At 39.9% G+C, this 20,142-nt stretch overlaps 1 protein-coding gene across 2 annotated transcripts in view; it reads left to right on the top strand.

The window, feature by feature from the left end:
• Art7 (arginine methyltransferase 7) overlaps positions 1 to 20,142 on the top strand; it is a 210,426-nt gene that overhangs the window by 88,518 nt on the left and 101,766 nt on the right. For both annotated transcript variants that reach the window (XM_068389650.1, XM_068389651.1), the window contains exon 8: positions 3,593 to 3,771. In XM_068389650.1, coding sequence (XP_068245751.1) covers positions 3,593 to 3,771 — 179 coding nt within the window. The remainder of the gene's footprint in view (positions 1 to 3,592; positions 3,772 to 20,142) is intronic.

Genomic DNA, 20,142 nt, shown 5'->3' with positions numbered 1-20,142 from the left:
CACAAGGCTGGTGAAGAACGTCCGCACAGGCCGTCGTCTGACAATGCACCATCTATAAAAAGAATAGTATATGAGAAACTGTAATTCTCTTAAGTAGGGGCGGGTCCGGAGGACCCGGGACTAAACATAAGTCTAACTTAAGACTAGAGCTTAACTGTAATACTCTTAAGTAGGGGCGGGTCCGAAGGACCCGGGCCTAACATAAGTCTAACTTGAGACTAGAGTATAACTAACCATTCCGGTCGAGCCGGGATCATAAAGAAGGATGCAACAAAGAATTAAGACACATGGTGTCTGATTTCCCGGCGCGAGGTTAAGCCCCGGACCGGGAAGTAAAAGTACATCCATAAACTAATACATATAGGAACTCCGGGATAGTGATCTGTCATATATAATCATAGGAACTGTTATAAATTAAGAGTGGGGCGGAACCGTAGATAAGAACCACCAACAGAACCCGGAGGGTTTCGTATAACATAATAAAAGTGTGATAGGTGAATATAAAATAGGGTGCACCGGGATCCTACTCTGTTGACCGGTGGCCAACCCGTCTAGACAGAGACGAAACCGCCGGGACACCCGGAGGACCAAGTCCATAAACACTGAACTACCCCCTCTAAAAGGAGGGAAGGCAACGGTCCCCTAGGGGAGGGGGGAGAGAAGCCTAGCCACCAACCTAGCGAGAGGGGGAGCTTGGGGGAGGATCACGTGATACGGAGTAGCAGGGCTACCAACTGACGATCCCCAAACACTACCAAAACAGATCATACGGAGTAATAAGCACAAATATTCATTATAAAAGTAATAGCGTTGAAAAATATATAAATATACACATAAAAAATTTGGGCAAGGCATGCAAAATAATGAATAAATCCCGAAGGACAACATCCTGATGGCTTAAATAATAAAATTCTGCCGCCCAGTAACGAAGGTCGGCAAGCCATCTACGATACGTAATATGATATCGGCCCTAAATATGAACCACAAGGGTTCTAAACGCTAAATAATGAATATCCACAATAAAACATATAAAAATTTAAACTAATAATAAAAATAATACACTTAGTAACACCGCGAGTGAAACTAAAAGCTCTCAAAACAGGAGTACCAACCGTAAAAGGAATCGAGCAAGACCGAGATGATCGAAGAGAATAAACTCCAATAATTTAAATATTAAACGGTCTAGATTGCTCAAAACACAGCAAAACATTGCTAGGTACTTAACTTAGACGGTGTCTCCTGGGAAACCGATGTAGAAGCCATAATCCACAAGAAAATAGGCAAAAATACGAGAGCACAAACAAGCGGTTTACCACACAGGCGTGCTAGAAAGGAGTTGGGTTCTGAGCGGATGCAGAGTTGGTGGTGCCGAGTGAGGTTGAACGGCTCTCCTCTATTGGGGTCTTTGTCGTGGATGAATCTAAATAGTGCGGGACCTCTGGATTATACGCCCAATTCTATACCGACACCAATAGGTGAGCGAGCTAGTTAACCTAGCACTCCTTTACATTTTTTCTCTGGTATATTTAGCAGTAAATTACCTAAGAATAAGTGCTAATAGGAGCTTATTCACTGGCCGGCACAGGTTCAAGCCCAGAAATATATATATATATATATATATATATATATATATATATATATATATATATATATATATATATATATATATATATTTATTTTATTTTTTTTTTTGTGCTGAATCTTTTAGCTTGGAAAGTAGATGGCCTGTTACAAGACTGATCGAATATGGATCTTTGCACATTCCCACCCTTTGTCTTGATTTGGCAGGTGATAAACAATTTCAGAAGCTTTCCAAACAATAAGAGGATGCTAATAGCTTTGCTCTAGCCATGAAGGACATGGTTCATAGATCTGTGGCCTCTGTTCTTCATTTGGACAGGTTTTGCTTTTATTGTTAATGAAACCAATTTTATGGCTAAGCTACTCGCCCAGTTGTAGGGTCTTCAGTTTTCATTCATATTGTAGGTGTTCAAAGCATAGTAGATTTTACCTACAGTACTATTTTTGTAGTCCATGTAATGAGGAAAGGGTATTGTAACAAAAATTTTTAAGTAAATTGTGGAAATTTGTGTTTGAGGCAGATTGACTTGATTGTCTATGCCATGAACAGGTAATTGATTTTTATATGAAGATTGACATGTATTTATGCCCTGTCCTCTAAAGAAGTTGAGGTAGTTAACTTTAGTTGCCAGGCTTCTGCAGTCTTCATTGTTCCTCCATCTTTTAGATTGTTTATCTTTATTTTCAACAGAAAGAACTAAGATAATACTGTATTGTCTGGTATGCCCATATAGGTGTAGTATTGTTAACACTCTGAGTGTGACACTTTTATTACATCTTTTATGTTTCTCAAATATTGGTAATTGCAGAAAGTTGTAAGTCAGGGAGACTCATCTGTGCCAATTTTTTATCTTCATAGAGTACTTGTATACTTTTTTATTTTATTTGACATGGAGATTTTAACCCCTTTAGCACTGCTACATATACGTTTACGTTTTACCATATAGTAACAAAAAGAAGCAACATACGTCCATGTGATTTTTTTTTTTCCTAACCAAGCAAAAGCAGTTTTTATACATTGCGAAATGTTTAAGGCAAGGTATTGTTTACTAGAGAGTTGCTGAAGCTCCAGCCACTATTCATTTCCGTCAAAAAATATTTAATGGACGTCATGATATCATCTTCATATGAGGTATGGGAAGGGCTTTCTTAAATATTTAGCCAGTGTTCCTCAGGCATTCATTTGTGAAGGATTATTGTAATTTTATGAGTAAACATTGTGAATTTGAGTTCTAAACAATTTTCTCATGTTTTTTTCCCTATTCCACATAGAGTATATTTTTTGTACATGGGTGATGATAGTGCTTCTGAATTAGGGTCTGGGTACCTGCCAGATAGCTCAGATGACGATTACAGTGATAGTGATGATAGTTACTTCTATTATTATTATATTATTTTTGCTATTATCATTATAAATAGCTGCAAGTGAATGTTGATATGCTTGCGATCAAAGGGGGTTCTCAAGCGGTATGCTGGTGTAGGTTGCAGTGCAACAGAGCAGTAGTGAATGGGTTAATATTCTTCAAAGTTCTAGTTTTTTTTTTTATTATTAATTAGGGTATACAGTATCCTGCATGAAAGCTGCTGCTTAATTTGAACTGCAAAAATTTAAATTGATTTTACTATTGCATCTCTTTATGTATGTTGTTTAGTGAGTTTGGTAAATGCCATTGCCTGATTCAAGTGAAATTTTGGCCAACTTTAACAAACTTAACTAGTTTTCTGTTAAGCTTCTCTTTAGTTTAGAAGCTTATATTGTATTTCTTGTGTCTTTTGCAGTACATTTAGTACCAATAGTATTAAATTCTTTAATTATTTAAAATATTTTAATAAGACAGAAAAATCTTTTCAAACTTGGATTTGAAATCTATTACACTTTGTTGTAGAACAACACAGTATCAGTGCAAGAATTCTGGCAAATTAAAGTACAGACAGCATAGTTTTGTTTATTTCATGCTTGGTGAGTTGTAAAAGTTTTGTCTTTCCATAATCAAATTGGCATTTTTTATAGGTTTGATTGGAGCGGAAGACATAAAGATATACCCTGCGATGACACAACACATGTAAATTTCAAACCACTTGCTTCTGGAGAATGTGATGCTGTGTTAATGTGGTGGGATTTACGGATGGATCAAGATGGAGAAGTTGTTCTTAGTTGTGCACCGTATTGGGCTCATCCTGACACAGTTGGTAATGAAACATGTTTTAATGACCAAAATAAACTGTACTAATAATTTTACTTTCGACTGATGATCTTTTTTAGTTTATCATTGTTTGTAAAGAGAGCTATAGCTATCTAAACAGGGTAAAGTAGTTTAATGTTACCATTTATCTGATTTCTAAATTTTCTTAAGGCTTCCAAAATAAGCATGTCTCATCCACATTGAAGACTTGTTCAAACCAAAACCCACCTCCCCAAATAATCTCAGCTAACGGATCAGGGAATTTGCTTGTTGCAGATCAGGAAATTTACTTGCTCCTTCATTATCTACAGTAGCAGCTTCACCTTATACCTTAAGGTTATGCAGATTGGCACGAGCTTTAAATCTCATAAACCAACCTTTCTTGGCACAAACTCTTCACTTTCACTCGCTTCCCCCTTTTGATTTTTCAAGGTCTCAAACAAATACTTAGCCTTTTCCTGAGACGTCATAAGGCTCACTGGGATAAGCTGCTGATTTTAATTGTCCAACCAGAGCACTAACAACCTTTCCATCTCAATCATGAGACCACTGCATTGTTTTGTGATAATGGTTGACTTCTTATGCACAGATCCTTTCATATGTTCAAGGATGCAATGTTTATGCTTGATGATAGTTGCAACCATAGAATGACTAATGCCTAATGCAAGACCTATGTTAGTAGGGGTCTCCCCTTTTCCCTTTTGCTTCAGTGTCCACTTTTACAGGCAGTCGTCGACTTAAGATCGAGGTAGGGACCGAGAGTTGCGTCGTAACTCAATCTAGACATATGTCGAACTTAAAATGTGAAGTTTTCTTAGGTTTATGCTGCATCATGATACTGTAATCATCTAAGTCATATTTTATCAATATTTTTTTTCTATATATCGTTATTTCATTTTCATTGTTCATTGGATGTCATAAGCTTTATTAAAGCGTTTCTGTATTCTATTTTCCATTTTGGAAGCATTTCAACAATCAACAATGGACTGTCTTTTTTGGTTTACCTTTGGTTTTGATCAGCTGATCGAGAGTGGACACATACGAATAACAAGGAGTATCGTTTATATAATTTCTTAACTTATTCAAAATATCTTCATGATGACTATTAAATCTACACCAATATGTTATAGGATGTCATAGGTTTCATACAGTTTGTTTATAGCCATTATTATTAGTTGTCATACGAATATGTTCATGTGTGTGTACATGTTCGTCTGGTAGTTCATTTTTAAAGCTTCGTGCAGTATTTAATTTTTAGTTACAGTAATTATTAAGTTTTCCTATTTCTTTAGGCATTATTGTGTTTAATTGCAATTCATTAAAGCATGTTTATACAGTATTCTACTTTTCAAATTTGGGAGCATTTCTATAATCAATAATTACTTTTGTTTTACTTTTGGTAGTCATCAGCTGATTTCTAGGTCACGCCACACTATTGCTAATATGCACACATACGAATAACGATTATCATTTGGATAATTTCCTAACTTATACAAAATATCTTCATATTGAATATTAAATCAGTACTACTATATTATACAATATCATAGTTTCATACAGTTCATTTATAATTATTACAAGTAATTATCATATGAATACGTTCATTCGTTTCTCTCTCTCTCTCTCTCTCTTTCTCAAACTTTGTATAGGATGTTTCTTTAGACATTATTAGATATGCAATGTTTTGATAATGGGAATACTAATATTACTAGATAAAGTATCAAAAGGAAATCACTCAATTTGCCAGCTCGCCTTCCACCAGAAATGCGTCGCCAGACATTCAGTACAAAACACTTTTCTTAAATTTACGGAAAATAGTACTAAAGGCTACTCGTAACAACTGATACAGACCACTGAAATACTTGGTATCATTACTCGATGTTTTGATAATGGGGGTAATAAGATTACTCAGTAACGAATCGATAGGAAATCACTGGATTTGCCACTTGCCTTATGCCTGAAATATGTCATCGGATGTTTGCATTGTGAAATTAACTCAACAAAGAATGACCTACAAAATATGTTTTCCTTGCAAGAAAAAATACTAACTTACTCATTTTTACAATGTAAAAGATATTATATTACTTGAAGAAAATGTCCTGTTCTTGTACTATAATGAGATAAATATCGTCCTACTTGGAGAGTCAAATTTACACTTCATGGTACTCATAACAACCGATACAGACCCATGAAATACTTTTTATTATTACTCGATATTTTGGTTATGGGAATACTAACATTAATCGATAGCCTATTGAAAGGAAATTGCTAGATTTTCCCGCTCATTTTCCGTGGCTTCACCAGACATATGACGTCACTAGACATACAGTATTGTGTACAGTATAAACAACATAGATATTAAAACAATTTATATTTTTACTGTATATTATCAATAACAGAAATTACTAACTTACCAAGATAAATTAATGCATTATTATATAAGAAAATTTACTATTTCTAAGGAAATAGTTTATCAATAACAGAAATTACTAACTTACCAAGATAAATTAAGGCATTATTATATAAGAAAATTTACTATTTCTTAGGAAATAGTTGTCCTATTAGTATACTACTTCCGACAGACTGCAGTGAAAAAGTGGACGAACAGTCGTAAGTCGCATAGGCTGTAAGTCGACGACTACAATATTTGACGTCCTACAGGAAGCACTTCTTTTTCCAAAATTTTGGCTCAAAAAATCACCCGGCATCATTGGTGAAGTTTGAGATCTCGCGTAGGCCTAGGCTAATTTTTTCTCTGAAACTCACTAACCCAGCTTACACCCAGTACTTTTACCTACCCTAAACTCCATGCATCCTTACTTTATTATTGGTAATATTGTATTATTACCATTGCTTTAAAAATTAATTAGTAAAAATAAAAGCAATCTAATCTAAAATGCTGTGCTTGCATTTATAAACATCAGCTGACAAAATTTAAACATTGAGCTATGGTTGCATTCTCAGCAACCTTTAACTTTCTATTTATCATGCATAATCTTCCGTGTCACATCGTACTGTCATTAGCAGTACTTTTTTATTTTTAACCAAAACCGAAACAAAATGGTTTTCCTGTTGTGCAACATGTAGAAATTTTTAGGGATATGGCAAGTAAAATAATTGTAATAACATCTTTACTAAAAGCTCTTAGTATCTTTAGTTATCACTTGCATATGTAAATATGTTCATTTGTCTGTTATGATCAGCGATGGAACTTAAAGAAAACTTTTTCTCTTTTAGGCAGCATTTATTAGGAAAAAAACTATATAAAATTGCTCTTATTTGATTTATTTTTAATTAATAAGGATAAAGTAAAACAAAATTAATAGTAACATTTTTATTACATAACCAATACTGGGTAAGATATCTGTTGCTGCAAAAGGTAACTTATACACAGATGTGTAAATGCGTTCATTTGTTCGTTATGCTTGGTGATTAAACGTAGATAATGCGATGGTTTTGGTTTTATGTTGCGTTTTTAAATATTAAACTTAGCCGGTGAATATATAATAGCTGACGTCTCCGACGGCTCGACAGATTCCAAAAACTCGCGAGCGATCGCCGTGAAGGTTGCGGGTGTGCCCACCAGCGCCAACTATCGGCCAGATACCGCATATACTTGTCAGTTTCTCCAGTTCTTCTCTGTCGGTCTTGTCGACAAGTTGGTTCTGCTCGCTTTATGACCTCGAGTTTTCTACCGAATTGGTGAAGTACTTGGTTTTGGTTTTATTGCTTTCGCCGTGTTGGATTATTCAATACTATCTTCAAAAGAAATGCTTTTGAAAGGAGAGGAAAAGTGTTTTGCCCTTGCTTTTTTTTTTTATCTCTGGTTTTTCCATAGAGAAAAGATGGCCGACCCTTCCCTCAGTGTACGGAAGTGTGTTAAAGGCTTTTAGTAATTTTTTTATCACTTTATAAATTATTGTTGATATTTATAGATTTACCTCTATATATTTTATATCTCACCCGCCTTTATTAGGCCTCTTCGATTAGCTTTCCATTTATACTAAACATCGAGATAAATTTTATGTTTTTGTTTATATGCGGCCTTTACCTATTCTTTGTAGGCAGTCCTAACTTGGAAAACGAAGTTAAACAACGTTGAGCCCATTCAACTTTTATTTTTGTTTAGTTTAAAACGGTTGCTCTGTAAGAGTGATGAGATGAATATTTTTTAGAAAGTATTTTAAGAAATATATTCTTTGAATAGTCTTCGTGCTGTTTTTTTCAAAGATGAACTAACGTTTGGTTTATTTATGCTACGCAGAGTCCCGTTCATAGCGATGATGTTCATGTACAGACGTTTCTGCCACAGACTCGACGTGACGTTTTGTTCATTCTTCTTTCAAACTGAAGTGTTTTAGATACTAATTTAAAGGAACATGTTAATTTTCAATTTCTTAGTCCTTTCAGTTTTTTCCTTTAGTCAAATAACCTGTTATTGACGAAGGGTGAGTGGGCCATTCTCTTGTGTGTGTGAGAGAGAGAGAGAGAGAGAGAGAGAGAGAGAGAGAGAGAGAGAGAGAGAGAGAGAGAGAGAGAGAGAGAGAGAGAGAGAGAGAGAGAGAGATATATCCGATCTTTATTCTCGTCCCAAGTCTCTGTACAAGGAGTTTGGGAGCGAGTAACGTTCTCGATTCAGTTTTTTTTTTTTTTTTTACTCTCGTCCCAAGTCTCTGTACGGGGAGAGAGGATAAAACGTTTTAGTTTTTATTCTCGTCCCAAGGCACTGTACGGTGAGAGATTGAAAACGTAGTCCTTAGTGAACTAGTGTTTAGTCTCCTCCCCAGTCACTGATCTTTTTAAACTTTATATATTTCCGTTTTATTCGATATATATGTATATGTGTTTCATTTTGTACTAATGTGCTTACATTATACGACTCATTTCGCAATTCTAACCTTTTGATTTAAGGGAGAATTGCGTGCTTCAGGTAGAAATCAGTTTTATAAATGTGAAATTATTAAAAAATGCGATATCAGTGAAGTAAGTGCAAAAAACATGTTCTGTGTTGTGGAGGGTTCGTTTGTTCGTGCTTGTCACTTGCCTAGTCCGAGACCTCTTTCAGGCTCCCCTGCACCAGGGAGAAGGAATGTCGTAGGACCTAAGGGAGTGAGGAGTGTAAACCAACGAACAGACGTTCCCTCAAAGGTATCAGACGTTGCTCGGCAAGCACGTCCTTGCCATAAGACAGGAGAGACGAAGTTACTCCTCGTCTTCCGATGATTCGTCTCTTTAAAAGCCTGGGCGTAAAGTTTCGAGACGGTTGAAACGTTTATTAGTTCCTTCAGAACAAGTTCAACGTCGAGTGTCAGTCACCGTAGTCTCGATATAGCATCGATCAGCAGTCACTGCTGTTTACTACGTGACGTTTGAACGTCAGCCACCGCAGTCACAGGTTGATCCGAAGTTAAGTGTTTTGCAAGATATGCTGTTAAAGCTTTCTTCTTCAATAGAAGCTTTCGATCCTGTTCCTGTGCGAAAGGATCCTTTGCTTTTTGTACGTCACGGTTCTGGGATACGTGATTCGGGTCTTCAACCTTCTAGACGAGCTTTGTCACGCCACGCTGACGTTATCTCTAGTGACAGCTTTGCTGTTAACCGAGATGCGGAGCATAAATCTCGATGTAACTTTGATCGCTTTGAACGTCAGCCACCGTAGTCACAGCGTGACGTTGAGCTGCAGACACCGCAGACACGACGTGACGTTGAGCGGTAGACACCGTAGACATGACGTGACGTCAAGGGTCAGTCATCGTAGTCACGATATAGCATCGAACAGCAGTCACCGCTGTTACTACGGGACGTTTGAACGTCAGTTACTTCTGTCACGACGTGTAGTAGAATAACATTCTCTGCAGTCACAACGTGACATCGACCCTCCAACTTTAACTTCTGTTCATATACAAGTTGATGTAGCCTGTCAGGCTTTTCCTTCACGTCATTCTGAATATAAATCTCCTTCTCGCAAGACTTTAGATTTATCAGATGATGTGCCTTCTGAAGAAGTTGATGACCCCCTTTCAACTAATGTACCTTTGGGGAGTCATTCAGAAGAGGAGTAACCTAGGGTGGTCCAACTATCCCTTGTATTTTAATTATGAATTTCTTTAGTGAAATTTTGTCCTACTCGTTTTGTAACGGCTGCTCCGCCGTCTGAGTTTACTCTTGGCATGACTTTCTTCGACTCCTACTTTTACGAAGTCAGTTCTCTCTTGTTCTTCCAAGAGGGCCATGCTCTTACTGGGAGACTGGTTGGAATCCAGGAGAAGTTTAGGAAAGTCTGCTTTTGCTTTTCCTCCTGCTTAATTAGCTTCTCGCTCGGGCGTCTGGTGTGACACAGGAGAAGCTCGAGGAGAAGTTCTCGGCTTGGGAGTACCTGCCTCTGCCCAGGGAGACTTCTTAAGCCTTGTGGACTCTCCTCGTCGTCTAGCCATGAGACGCTCCAAGATTTTATGGTCTGCTTCAGAGCTAGACCATCTCCTGTTAGGAGTTTTTTCGAGCGTTTGAAGTTTTTAATTGTTGGATTGGTCCCTGGGAGCCTTAAGTAAGAAGGTCTCTCCAGCTGTCAATGTATTGCTGTACAATTATGTCATGCATGAACAAGGCTATCAGGGATGGCTCCAATGATCTGGCAGCCACGTTCACTGCAGGAACAAGGCTATCAGGGATGGCTCCAATGATCTGGCAGCCACGTTCACTGCAGGAGTACTTAAGATGTAAGTGCGCTCAATGTGTTCATTGTCAAGACAAACTTCACGATGAAGACTACCAAATCTGTCTTGGCAGCAGTAAGGGAAGGCGACTGGATGGTCTCTCTCGACCTTCAGGATGCATACTTCCACATCCCGAGTCATCCAAACTTTCAACAACATCTGAGGTTTGTGGACGGGAAAGTAATGTACCAATTTCGAGCACTGTGCTTCGGCCTCATTCCTGCTCCTCTTGTTTTTACAAGGCCCTTGCAAAATGTAGCAAGCTTTCTACATTTTTTGAGGATTCAGAGCCTCCCTTTATTTTGACGACTGGCTAATCAGGGCGTCGTCATTAAATCTGTCTGGAGAGCCTCTTATGGACATTAGACCTAACCAAGGAGCTAGGTCTCATAGTGAACGTAGAGAAGTCGTAACTTACAGTACCCCATCCCAGACTATTCTTTATTTGGGAATGGAGATACAGTGTCGGATTTTTCGGGCCTTTTCGTCTCCCACAAGAATGGAACAAGCTCTGTTAAAAGTCCTTCACTTGCAAGAGAAAAACAGTTGCTCTGTAAGAGTTTGAACTAGCCTCGTGGGAACTCTTTCATCGCTGGAGTAGTTTATCTCTCTGGGGAGACTCAACCTTTGCCCTCTCCAATTTCACCTAAACCATTGGAACAAGGAGAAGGGCTTAGAGAGTATCTCTTTCCCAATCTCCAACTCAGTCTAGACATGTTTGACTTGGTGGGACAGCAACATCAGACTTCGAGAAGGTCTTTCTCTTGCGATCAAGAACCCAAACCATGTGTTGTATTCAGATGCATTGGATTTGGGTTAGGGAGCTCCACTGGACAGTCTGGAATGCTCGGGTCTTTGGTCCACGGATCAGAAGGAACTCCATTTAAGGCAAGTAACATCCCTCCTTTGGCGAGATTCGTGCAAGGAAAAATGAATGTCTTGGCGGACTGCCTCAGCAGAAGAGGACAAGTCATCTCCATGGAGTGGACGTTGCACAAGACTGTGTGCGAGAAGCTATGGATGACATGGGGTCAACCCACCATAGATCTTTTTGCGACTTCACTGACAAAGAGGCTCTCGACTTACTGCTTTCCAGTTCCAGATCCAGAGGCAGCCCACATAGACGCTTTCCTGCTGGACTGGTCTCACCTGGACGTTTATGCCTTTCCACCTTTCAAGATCCTAAACAAGGTGCTGCAGAAGTTCACCTCTCACGAAGGGACCAGGTTGACGTTGGTTGCTCCACGCTGGCCCGCGAGAGAGTGGTTCAGAGGTACTTCTATGGCTGGTAGACGTTCCAAGAAGTCTGCCGTTGCGGATGGATCTCTTGCGACAGCCTCACGTAAAGAGATTTCATCAAAGCCTCCCCACGCTTCGTCTAACTGCCTTCAGACTATCGAAAGACTCTTGAGCTCGAGGGTTTTCGAAGGAGGCAGCTAGAGCGATCGCGAGGGCTAGAAGATCCTCTACCATCAGGATCTATCAGTCGAAATGGGAGGTATTTAGAGACTGGTGCAAGTCCTCCTCTATTTCCTCTTCCAAGTGCCTCTGTAGCGCAGATTGCGGATTTTCTGCTTTATCTGAGAAACGGTCGCTCCCTCTCTGCATCCACCATTAAAGGCTACAGAAGCATGTTAGCTTCTGTTTTCAGGCATAGGGGTTTGGATCTTTCTAATAACAAAGATCTCCAAGACCTGCTTAAGTCTTTCGAGACTTCCAAGGAGCGTCATATTTCGACTCCTGCTTGGAACTTGGACGTGGTCCTACGGTTCCTTATGTCAGACAGGTTTGAACCATTAAATTCAGCCTCCCTAAAGGATCTTACCCTCAAGACACTTTTTTTTGGTGTGCTTGGCTTCGGCTAAAAGGGTTAGTGAGATACATGCTTTTAGCAAGAACATCGGCTTCTCCACTAATAAAGCAGTATGCGCTCTTCAACTTGGTTTTTTGGCCAAGAATGGACTTCCGTCTCGTCCTTGGCCTAAATCATTTGATATCCCCAGTCTTTCTGAGATTGTGGGGAATGAAGTTGAAAGAGTGCTGTGCCCCGTTAGAGCTCTTAAATTTTATTTATCCAGAGCTAAACCGCTACGAGGTTGTTCAGAGGCTTTATGGTGCTCCGTTAAAAAGCCCTCTTTGCCCATGTCTAAGAATGCGTAGTCTTATTTTAATAGACTTTTGATTCGGGAGGCACACTCTCATTTAAGTGAGAAGGATCGTAATTTACTTAAAGTCAAGGCTCATGAAGTCAGAGCGATAGCAACTTCAGTAGCGTTTAAGCAAAATAGATCCATTAAAAGTATTATGGACGCGACCTTTTGGAGAGGCAAGTCGGTATTCGCTTCGTATTACTTGAAAGATGTCCAGACTCTTTATGAGGACTGCTACACACTGGGACCATTCGTAGCAGCGAGTGCAGTAGTGGGTGAAGGCTCTACCACTACATTCTCTTAATCCCAATATCCTTTTAATCTACTCTTGAAATTTTTAATCTTATTTTGGGTTGTACGGGAGACTAAGAAGTCTTTCGCAATCTTTTTGATTTGGCGGGTGGTCAAAATGTTGTTTCTTGAGAGCGCCCAGATTAAGGGTATTGATGAGGTCCCGTTATAGGGGTGTTCGCCCTGGATATAACAGCTCCTGGGAGTCTCAGCATCCTGAGAGGATGGCTGGGCTTCGTGAGGAAAGCGGACTAATGAGGCAAAGTAATCATCAGAGTCAGCTTCCTTACCAGGTACCTATACTTAAGTTGGTTTTTTATGAAATAATTGTCAAAAAACTCTTGAGCATATACGCCTTTATTGTATTAATACTGGTCTCTACCCACCACCATGGGTGTGAATCAGCTATTATATATTCACCGGCTAAGTTTAATATTTAAAAATGATATTTTGATTATAAAATAAATTTTTGAATATACTTACCCGGTGAATATATAAATTAAAGGCCCTCCCTTCCTCCCCGATAGAGACCCAGCGGACTGAGAAGAACTGGAGAAATGGACAAGTATATGCGGTATCTGGCCGATAGTTGGCGCTGGTGGGCACACCCGCAACCTTCACAGCGATCGCTCGCGAGTTTTTGGAATCTGTCGAGCCGTCGGAGACGTCAGCTATTATATATTCACCGGGTAAGTATATTCAAAAATTTATTTTATAATCAAAATATCATTTTTAACAAAAGCATGATACAATCTAGAATATTCTTTTATTTAATTTATTTTGGATTTTTAAGTGTGCAGCTAACTGGCGTCCCTCCCGACATGATACCGTGCAGAGTAACCAAGGAACTTTGAGAAACTTTCAAGTCGTTATGTTGGAAATTACATTGAGTGTTCAGTCGAATATTTGATCAAATTTTACATCGGATGTTGAAAAATTCATGTTTCTTATGTAGAAGGTCCACTGTATAGTGTGCATACTACTGACTATTGTAGAACAGTATCTGGTAACAACATTTTGTCTTCCCGCCTTCAGGTTCTTAATTGACTAGGTACCAATATCTGAGGAAGTTATATATGTGCATTAAAACATTGATATTCATTACCACACTACAATATTATCAGGTAACAGAGATAGTGGGCAAGGATTGCCGCTTATAATCAGCTGCCATTAATGATGAGCTGAAAGCTGTTAGCACTACTAATCAAGGTTCTGAGAGAACTGCACCACACTAGTCTGTCAGCTGTACCTTCAGAGGTACCACCAATCTGTGTAGTCTCTGGAGCTTCACGTTGGGAGGCTATCCAACATCTGACAAAAGCTTTTTTAAAGCACTGCAAAGGAGATATCTGGGTATCTGCAACAGTCTTTTTCAGCTGTATGCCTGGGAAAATGGACCATCTTCAGTGATTGGTGTTGAAGAAGGGATACTTCTTTAGTCGAAGCATCTCTATCACAGATCGCAGATTTCCCTGTCTTCCTTCACCGAGAGAAGTACCTCTCAGTTGCAGCCATCAAATGCTACCTCTTAGCCCTGAGCATGGTTTTCTAACTGGAGGGTATAGACCTCTCCTTCTCGTGGGAGTTGTCAATGCTTGTGAGGAACTCTTAGCATTCTTGCCCACCACAAGATCTCAGACCTCCGGATTGAGACGAGATGCTTGTTCTCACGGTTCTTATACTTGGCCTGTTTAAGCCTTTGCTAAGGTCTTTTAGCTAGCCTAGCTGAGGCATGGAAGGAGATCTCCTTTAGCATTGTGATTGGCTTTGTGGCTAAAACCCAAAGTCCATTGGTGCACAACCGTCTGTTCGAGATCTCCATCCCCTCTTTACTTCTTTAGCGTTGGATAATAATGAGAGTTGGTTTTGTGTCCTTTGAAGACTCTGCGATGCTATCTAAAGAGGACCAGACACCTCAAGTCTGAGTGTTAGTAACTCTTCATTAGCACTGGCAGACAAAGAAGGAAGTGTCAAGAAATATCTCTTAACTTCATGAGATGATCTGTATACTGTAGTGTATTCATAGAGTGCTGAGAGGGTTGAGGTAGTATAATGACAAATCCCTTGTCACATTTGTGTATGGTCCTTTGGTGACTGCTCAGGAAGTTGTATTGCCAGCCCAGCTCCCACAAGGGAGAGAAAACTTCATGTTTCTGGTAATGTATAGATGTAAATCTGGAATGAAAGGTATGTTAACTGGCTCCAGTTAGCTATCAAAAGCATTACACACAGGATCTGACTTGATGCTGGGAAGCTAAATTTCTGAGCTTCATTCTTTACATCTAATGAAGAATCTCCTCCAGGGAGAATAGGTTGAATTTAAACCAATCCATTGATTATCACTTGCTAGGTACAGTATATGTTCTCGACTGATATCCCCTTTGGGGGAAGGGTTCCCTTATTTGACCATGTATTAATCATCTAGAACAGGCCAAGCCCTAACAGTCTACTCATCTCCATGAGATACAGGTATGAGGTTACTGGAGTCATCTCCTTTGCTCCTGTATTGGTTTACATAGAGTGACACCCATAGGGAACAAAAAGAACCAACCAGTTCGGTTCTAGGGCAACTTCTGATCCACCAATCATCGAGTCTCCCAATTTAAAGGACGAAAGGTATGTATCATGTACAGTAGGAATAAATAAAAGAAATTTAAAGTAATTTATATTTTTCTTGCGATGCAAACTTGAGTCCTTTATAGTTAAAACCACTTCAACCACCCCTCTCAGTTCTGTGCCGAAGATCAAAAGTGACTAACTGCTGACAAGATAACTATCTCATAAACAATTTCATTGGTGATTCCCATTCACACTTTATACGTTCCCTATTTAAAGAACTCTGATTTAGTTAGCTAGGAAACATTTAAATTACTTTCAATTTTTTTTATTTTACATTGCTTTCATCTGTGAAAAGAGAGCCTTTCTTCATTTAAGCAAAAAATTAAGGCTTTCCCTTCATACACGAAACCCTTCTTTTGGAATCACGTGTTCTCTGGGTGAATTCTACAAATTATGGGTCAAGAACTCTTCTCACTTCTCCCTCACAAGGTGAGTAGTGGCGTAAGAGCACTGCCTTATTAGAGGATCTTTGCAGTGTTCCTTTGGCTTCTAGCTGCACTTTGTATCTTTCTACTTTACCTTTGTTCCTGCTTTCTTTTTTCCATCTTGCTGTCACACCACTTATAACTTTTACTTTAAAGTGTAACTCCAGGGTTATCCCCAGTTGCACTTGGTTACTGATTTGCTTCACAGGCCTCAGATCTGTCTATATACCCAAAATTAACAAATCCAGTCCATTGCCATTTCCTTTTATAATCATTGTGGTTTTAAGTTTTTGTGAGGCATAAGAGTACATTATTGTATACTGAATTATGGTTAAAATAATCATTCTCATGTCAGTGTTGTATGAGAGAAATTTCATGTTTGTTTCCATACTCGGCTGTAACCAGTCAAGGTAGCAGAATGTTGGATCTCCGATAAGAATTATTTAAGGAATTTTTTATTTTGAAATTTCTTTTCACTTTCAAAAGTTTTTCAGCTATTAATGTGACCGTACTTGAATGGTTGGTGAGATTGTTTAATATGTGTTTTATGTTGTCAATGGTACCAGTAGATTGGGTTTGTGCATGTATTGTACCACTAAATAAGGGTAAGGGAGAGGTCCATGAGTGTTGTAATTCAAGGGGTATTAGTTTGTTGAGTGTGGTCAGAAAAGTGTATGGTAGAGTACTGATTAATAGGATTAAGGATAAAACAGAGAATGTAATCTTAGAAGTACATGTTGGTTTTAAAAGAGTTAGGGGATGTATGAATCAGAATTTTACAGTTAGGCAGATATGCGAGAAATATTTAGCAAAAGGTAAGGAGGTGTATGTTGCGTTTATGGATCTGGAGAAACCGTATAATAGAGTTGATAGAGAAGCAATGTGGAATGTGATGAGGTTATATGGAATAGGTGGAAAATTGTTGCAAGCAGTGAAAAGTTTCTACAAAGGTAGTAAAGCTGTGTGTTAGGATAGGAAATGAAGTGAGCGATTGGTTTCCAGTGAGAGTGGGGCTAAGACAGGGATATGTGATGTCACCATGGTTTTTTAACTTGTACAGTATGTTGGAGTGGTGAAAGAGGTGAATGCTTGAGTGCTGGGACGAGGATTGAAACTGATAGACGAGAATGATCAGGAATGGGGGGTAAATCAGTTGTTGTTTGCAGATGATACTGTACTGGTTGCAGACGCGGAAGAGGAGCCTGGCCGATTAGTGACAGAATTTGGAAGAGTATGGGAGAAAAGGAAGTTGAGAGTTAATGTGGGTAAGAGTAAGGTTATGAGATGTACGAGAAGGGAAAGTGGTGCGAGGTTGAATGTCATGTTGAATGTAAAGTTACTTGAGGAAGTAGATCAGTTCAAGTACTTGGGGTCTGTTGTTGCAGCAAATGGTGAAGTGAAAGCAGATGTACGTCAAAGTGAATGAAGGATGCAAAGTGTTAGGGGCAGTGAAGGGAGTGGTAGAGAATAGAAGGTTAGGCATAAATGTAAAGAGAGTTCTGTATGAGAAAGTGACGGAGAGATAGAAATTGAATGTGTTTGAGATGAAGTGTCTGAGGAGTATGGCTCGTGTATCTCGAGTGAATAGGGTTAGAAATGAAGTAGTGAGGGTGAGAAATGATTTAGCAGCTAGAGTGGATATGAATGTATTGAGGTGGTTTGGCCATGTTGAGAGAATGGAAAATGGCTGTCTGCCAAAGAAGGTGATGAATGCAAGGGTTGATGGGAGAAGTACAAGAGGAAGACTAAGGTTTGGGTGGGTGCATGGATGGATGGAGTGAAGAAAGCTCTGGGTGATAGGAGGATAGATGCGAGAGAGAGCCAAGAGAGCGTGCTAGAAATAGGAATGATTGGCCAGCGATTGTGACGCAGTTCCAGTAGGCCCTGCTGCTTCCTCTGGTCGCCGTGGATGACCGGGGAGGTAGCAGAAGTAGGGGATTCAGTGTTATGAAGCTTAATCTGTGGTGGATAACAGGGGAGCGTGGGCTGTGGCACCCTAGCAGTACCAGCCAAACTCGATTGAGTCCTTGTCAGGCTGGGAGTAGCGTAGGGAGGAAATTTCCCCTTTTTTTATTTTTGATGTTGGCTACCCCTAAAAATTGGGAGAAGTGCTTTGGTATATAGATAAATATACTAATTATTACCACTACCTCTCCATCCATCTTATTGTGTTATTCTGCCAATAAATTTTGGGGAAGGCTGATGGAATAAAGCATGCTTTATAATAGTATTTATCCTTTCAATACTTGGCCACCTTGCTCCCAACCTATAATGTGTAGAGGTCATGTTGATGTTTATAAATGGGTGGTGCAATCCGGTTGTGTTCCTGAGGAATGAAAAGCTAGTCATCTTTTAAGGGAAAACTCTCATTTGAATTTTTTTGTTGCAAAGCTCCGCTTGGAGAGCATAAATCAAATGAATATTGGGTCTTTACAGCAGTACCTTGGTTTACAAGTTTATTTTGTTATGAGAGAAAGATCAAAAACAAAAATGCTTGTATTTCAAAACAGTTTTTCCCATAAGAAATAAAGGAAGTTCACTCAATGCACTCCAAAAGTCCATAAATACTCATTTACACTCATTTTTAGAGGTTTTGTATTGGTAATTATTGGATGATCTATAACACCAACATCAGAAATGACTAGAAATTGATAAGTGACAATTAAAAAATAGAAGTAATTAGCAAATTAACTAGCACTTGACCTTTGATGAGAGTTGTGGCTGTCGTGAGTGAGACAAGAGAGGAGAGGGTTACTTATTGGAAGGAGAATCTCCTTCCATGAGCAGTTCTGGTAAAATGTTGGGAGGTCTCTCTTTTGAACAACGTTCACTATCTCTATTTGAATGATTTAATTTACGTTTTAGATACTGTCGTTTTTTTTTTCTTTACTTATACTGTACATTTAATCGTCGTCGGCGCCCACTCGTGTCCGAGTATTGGGTTCTGTCGTTAGCCATCAGCCTCCTATCTGTGGGGTGGGTGCTTATGCCTGATGTGGCTGTTAAGTCCTAGTCTGTGGTGGAAGAGTCGCGGACAGTGTTCACAAGGGAGGGTAGGTGGTGGGCGGGGCTGTTCTAATCGCTCTCTCCTTCTTCTCCTCCTAGCCTCCTCATTTTGTCTCCTCCTCTCCTCGAAGTCCACGGTGCCATGGTGTACTGTACTCCTCCAGGTTTTCCTGTCCCTGGCTGTTTCTTCCCATGAGGAAGGATCGATGTCAGTTAGAGCCAGGGTGCGCTTTAGTTGATCTTTATAGCGCATTTTCGGGGCTCCTCGTGGTCTGGTGCCCTGGGTCAGTTCTCCGTAGAATATTTTCTTTGGGAGCCTAGATGGATCCATCCTATGCACGTGTCCTATCCAGCGGAGGCGGTGGTGGATGATGGTGGCCTCCACGCTGGACAGCGAGGCACGCTCTAAGACTTCAATGTTGGTGGTGTGGTTCTCCCAGGGGATTTTCAAGATTTGCCTCAGTTTCATTTGTTGGAAGCGTTCTAGGTTTTTAAGATCGTTACTATATAGCGTCCATGTTTCACATGCATACAGGAGCGTGGAGAGGACTACTGCCCTGAACACCATTATTTTGGTGGTCATTGTCAGTGTGTGGTTGTTAAATACGCGGCGGTTGAGTCGGCCAAAGGTGGAGTGGGCTGCCCTGATCCTGTTCTCCACGTCCTTTTTGCTTGTGGGAGCTGATGTTAGGATGCTCCCTAGGTAGGAGAACTGTTCCACCTGTTCTAACGGTTGGTCATTCACTGTGGTATTGAAGTTGGGGAGCATCAGTCCTGGTGGATGTTGGACGAGGGTCTTGGTTTTGTCTGAGTTGACTTGCATCCCAAAACGTTCGTAGGCAGAGTTGTATGCATCAGCTAACGACTGCAGGTCCTCTGCCGTCTGACCTGGGGTGGCATTGTCGTCAGCATACTGCAGTTCTCGCACTGCACACAAGGTGGTCTTGGTTCTGGCGCGGAGTCTAGCGAGGTTGAAAGCGCCTCCATCCATGCGGAAACGTAGGTCGACTGAGGGTGTGTCTGGGGGAATCTCGTTGAGCATTGCTGCGGTGTATAGCGAGAAACACGTCGGGGTCAGAACACAGCCCTGCTTCAGGCCGCCGTTGATGGGGAATGGGTCTGAAAGAGAGTTCTGGTGGCAGACTCTCCCAACCATTCCGTCATGGAGGGCACG

The sequence above is a fragment of the Palaemon carinicauda genome, chromosome 16 (genome assembly GCF_036898095.1).
Source record: "Palaemon carinicauda isolate YSFRI2023 chromosome 16, ASM3689809v2, whole genome shotgun sequence".
NCBI classification, from domain to species: domain Eukaryota; kingdom Metazoa; phylum Arthropoda; class Malacostraca; order Decapoda; family Palaemonidae; genus Palaemon; species Palaemon carinicauda.
Note: the sequence above shows the minus strand (reverse complement) of the source record. Positions and strands in the feature narration are given on the sequence as shown.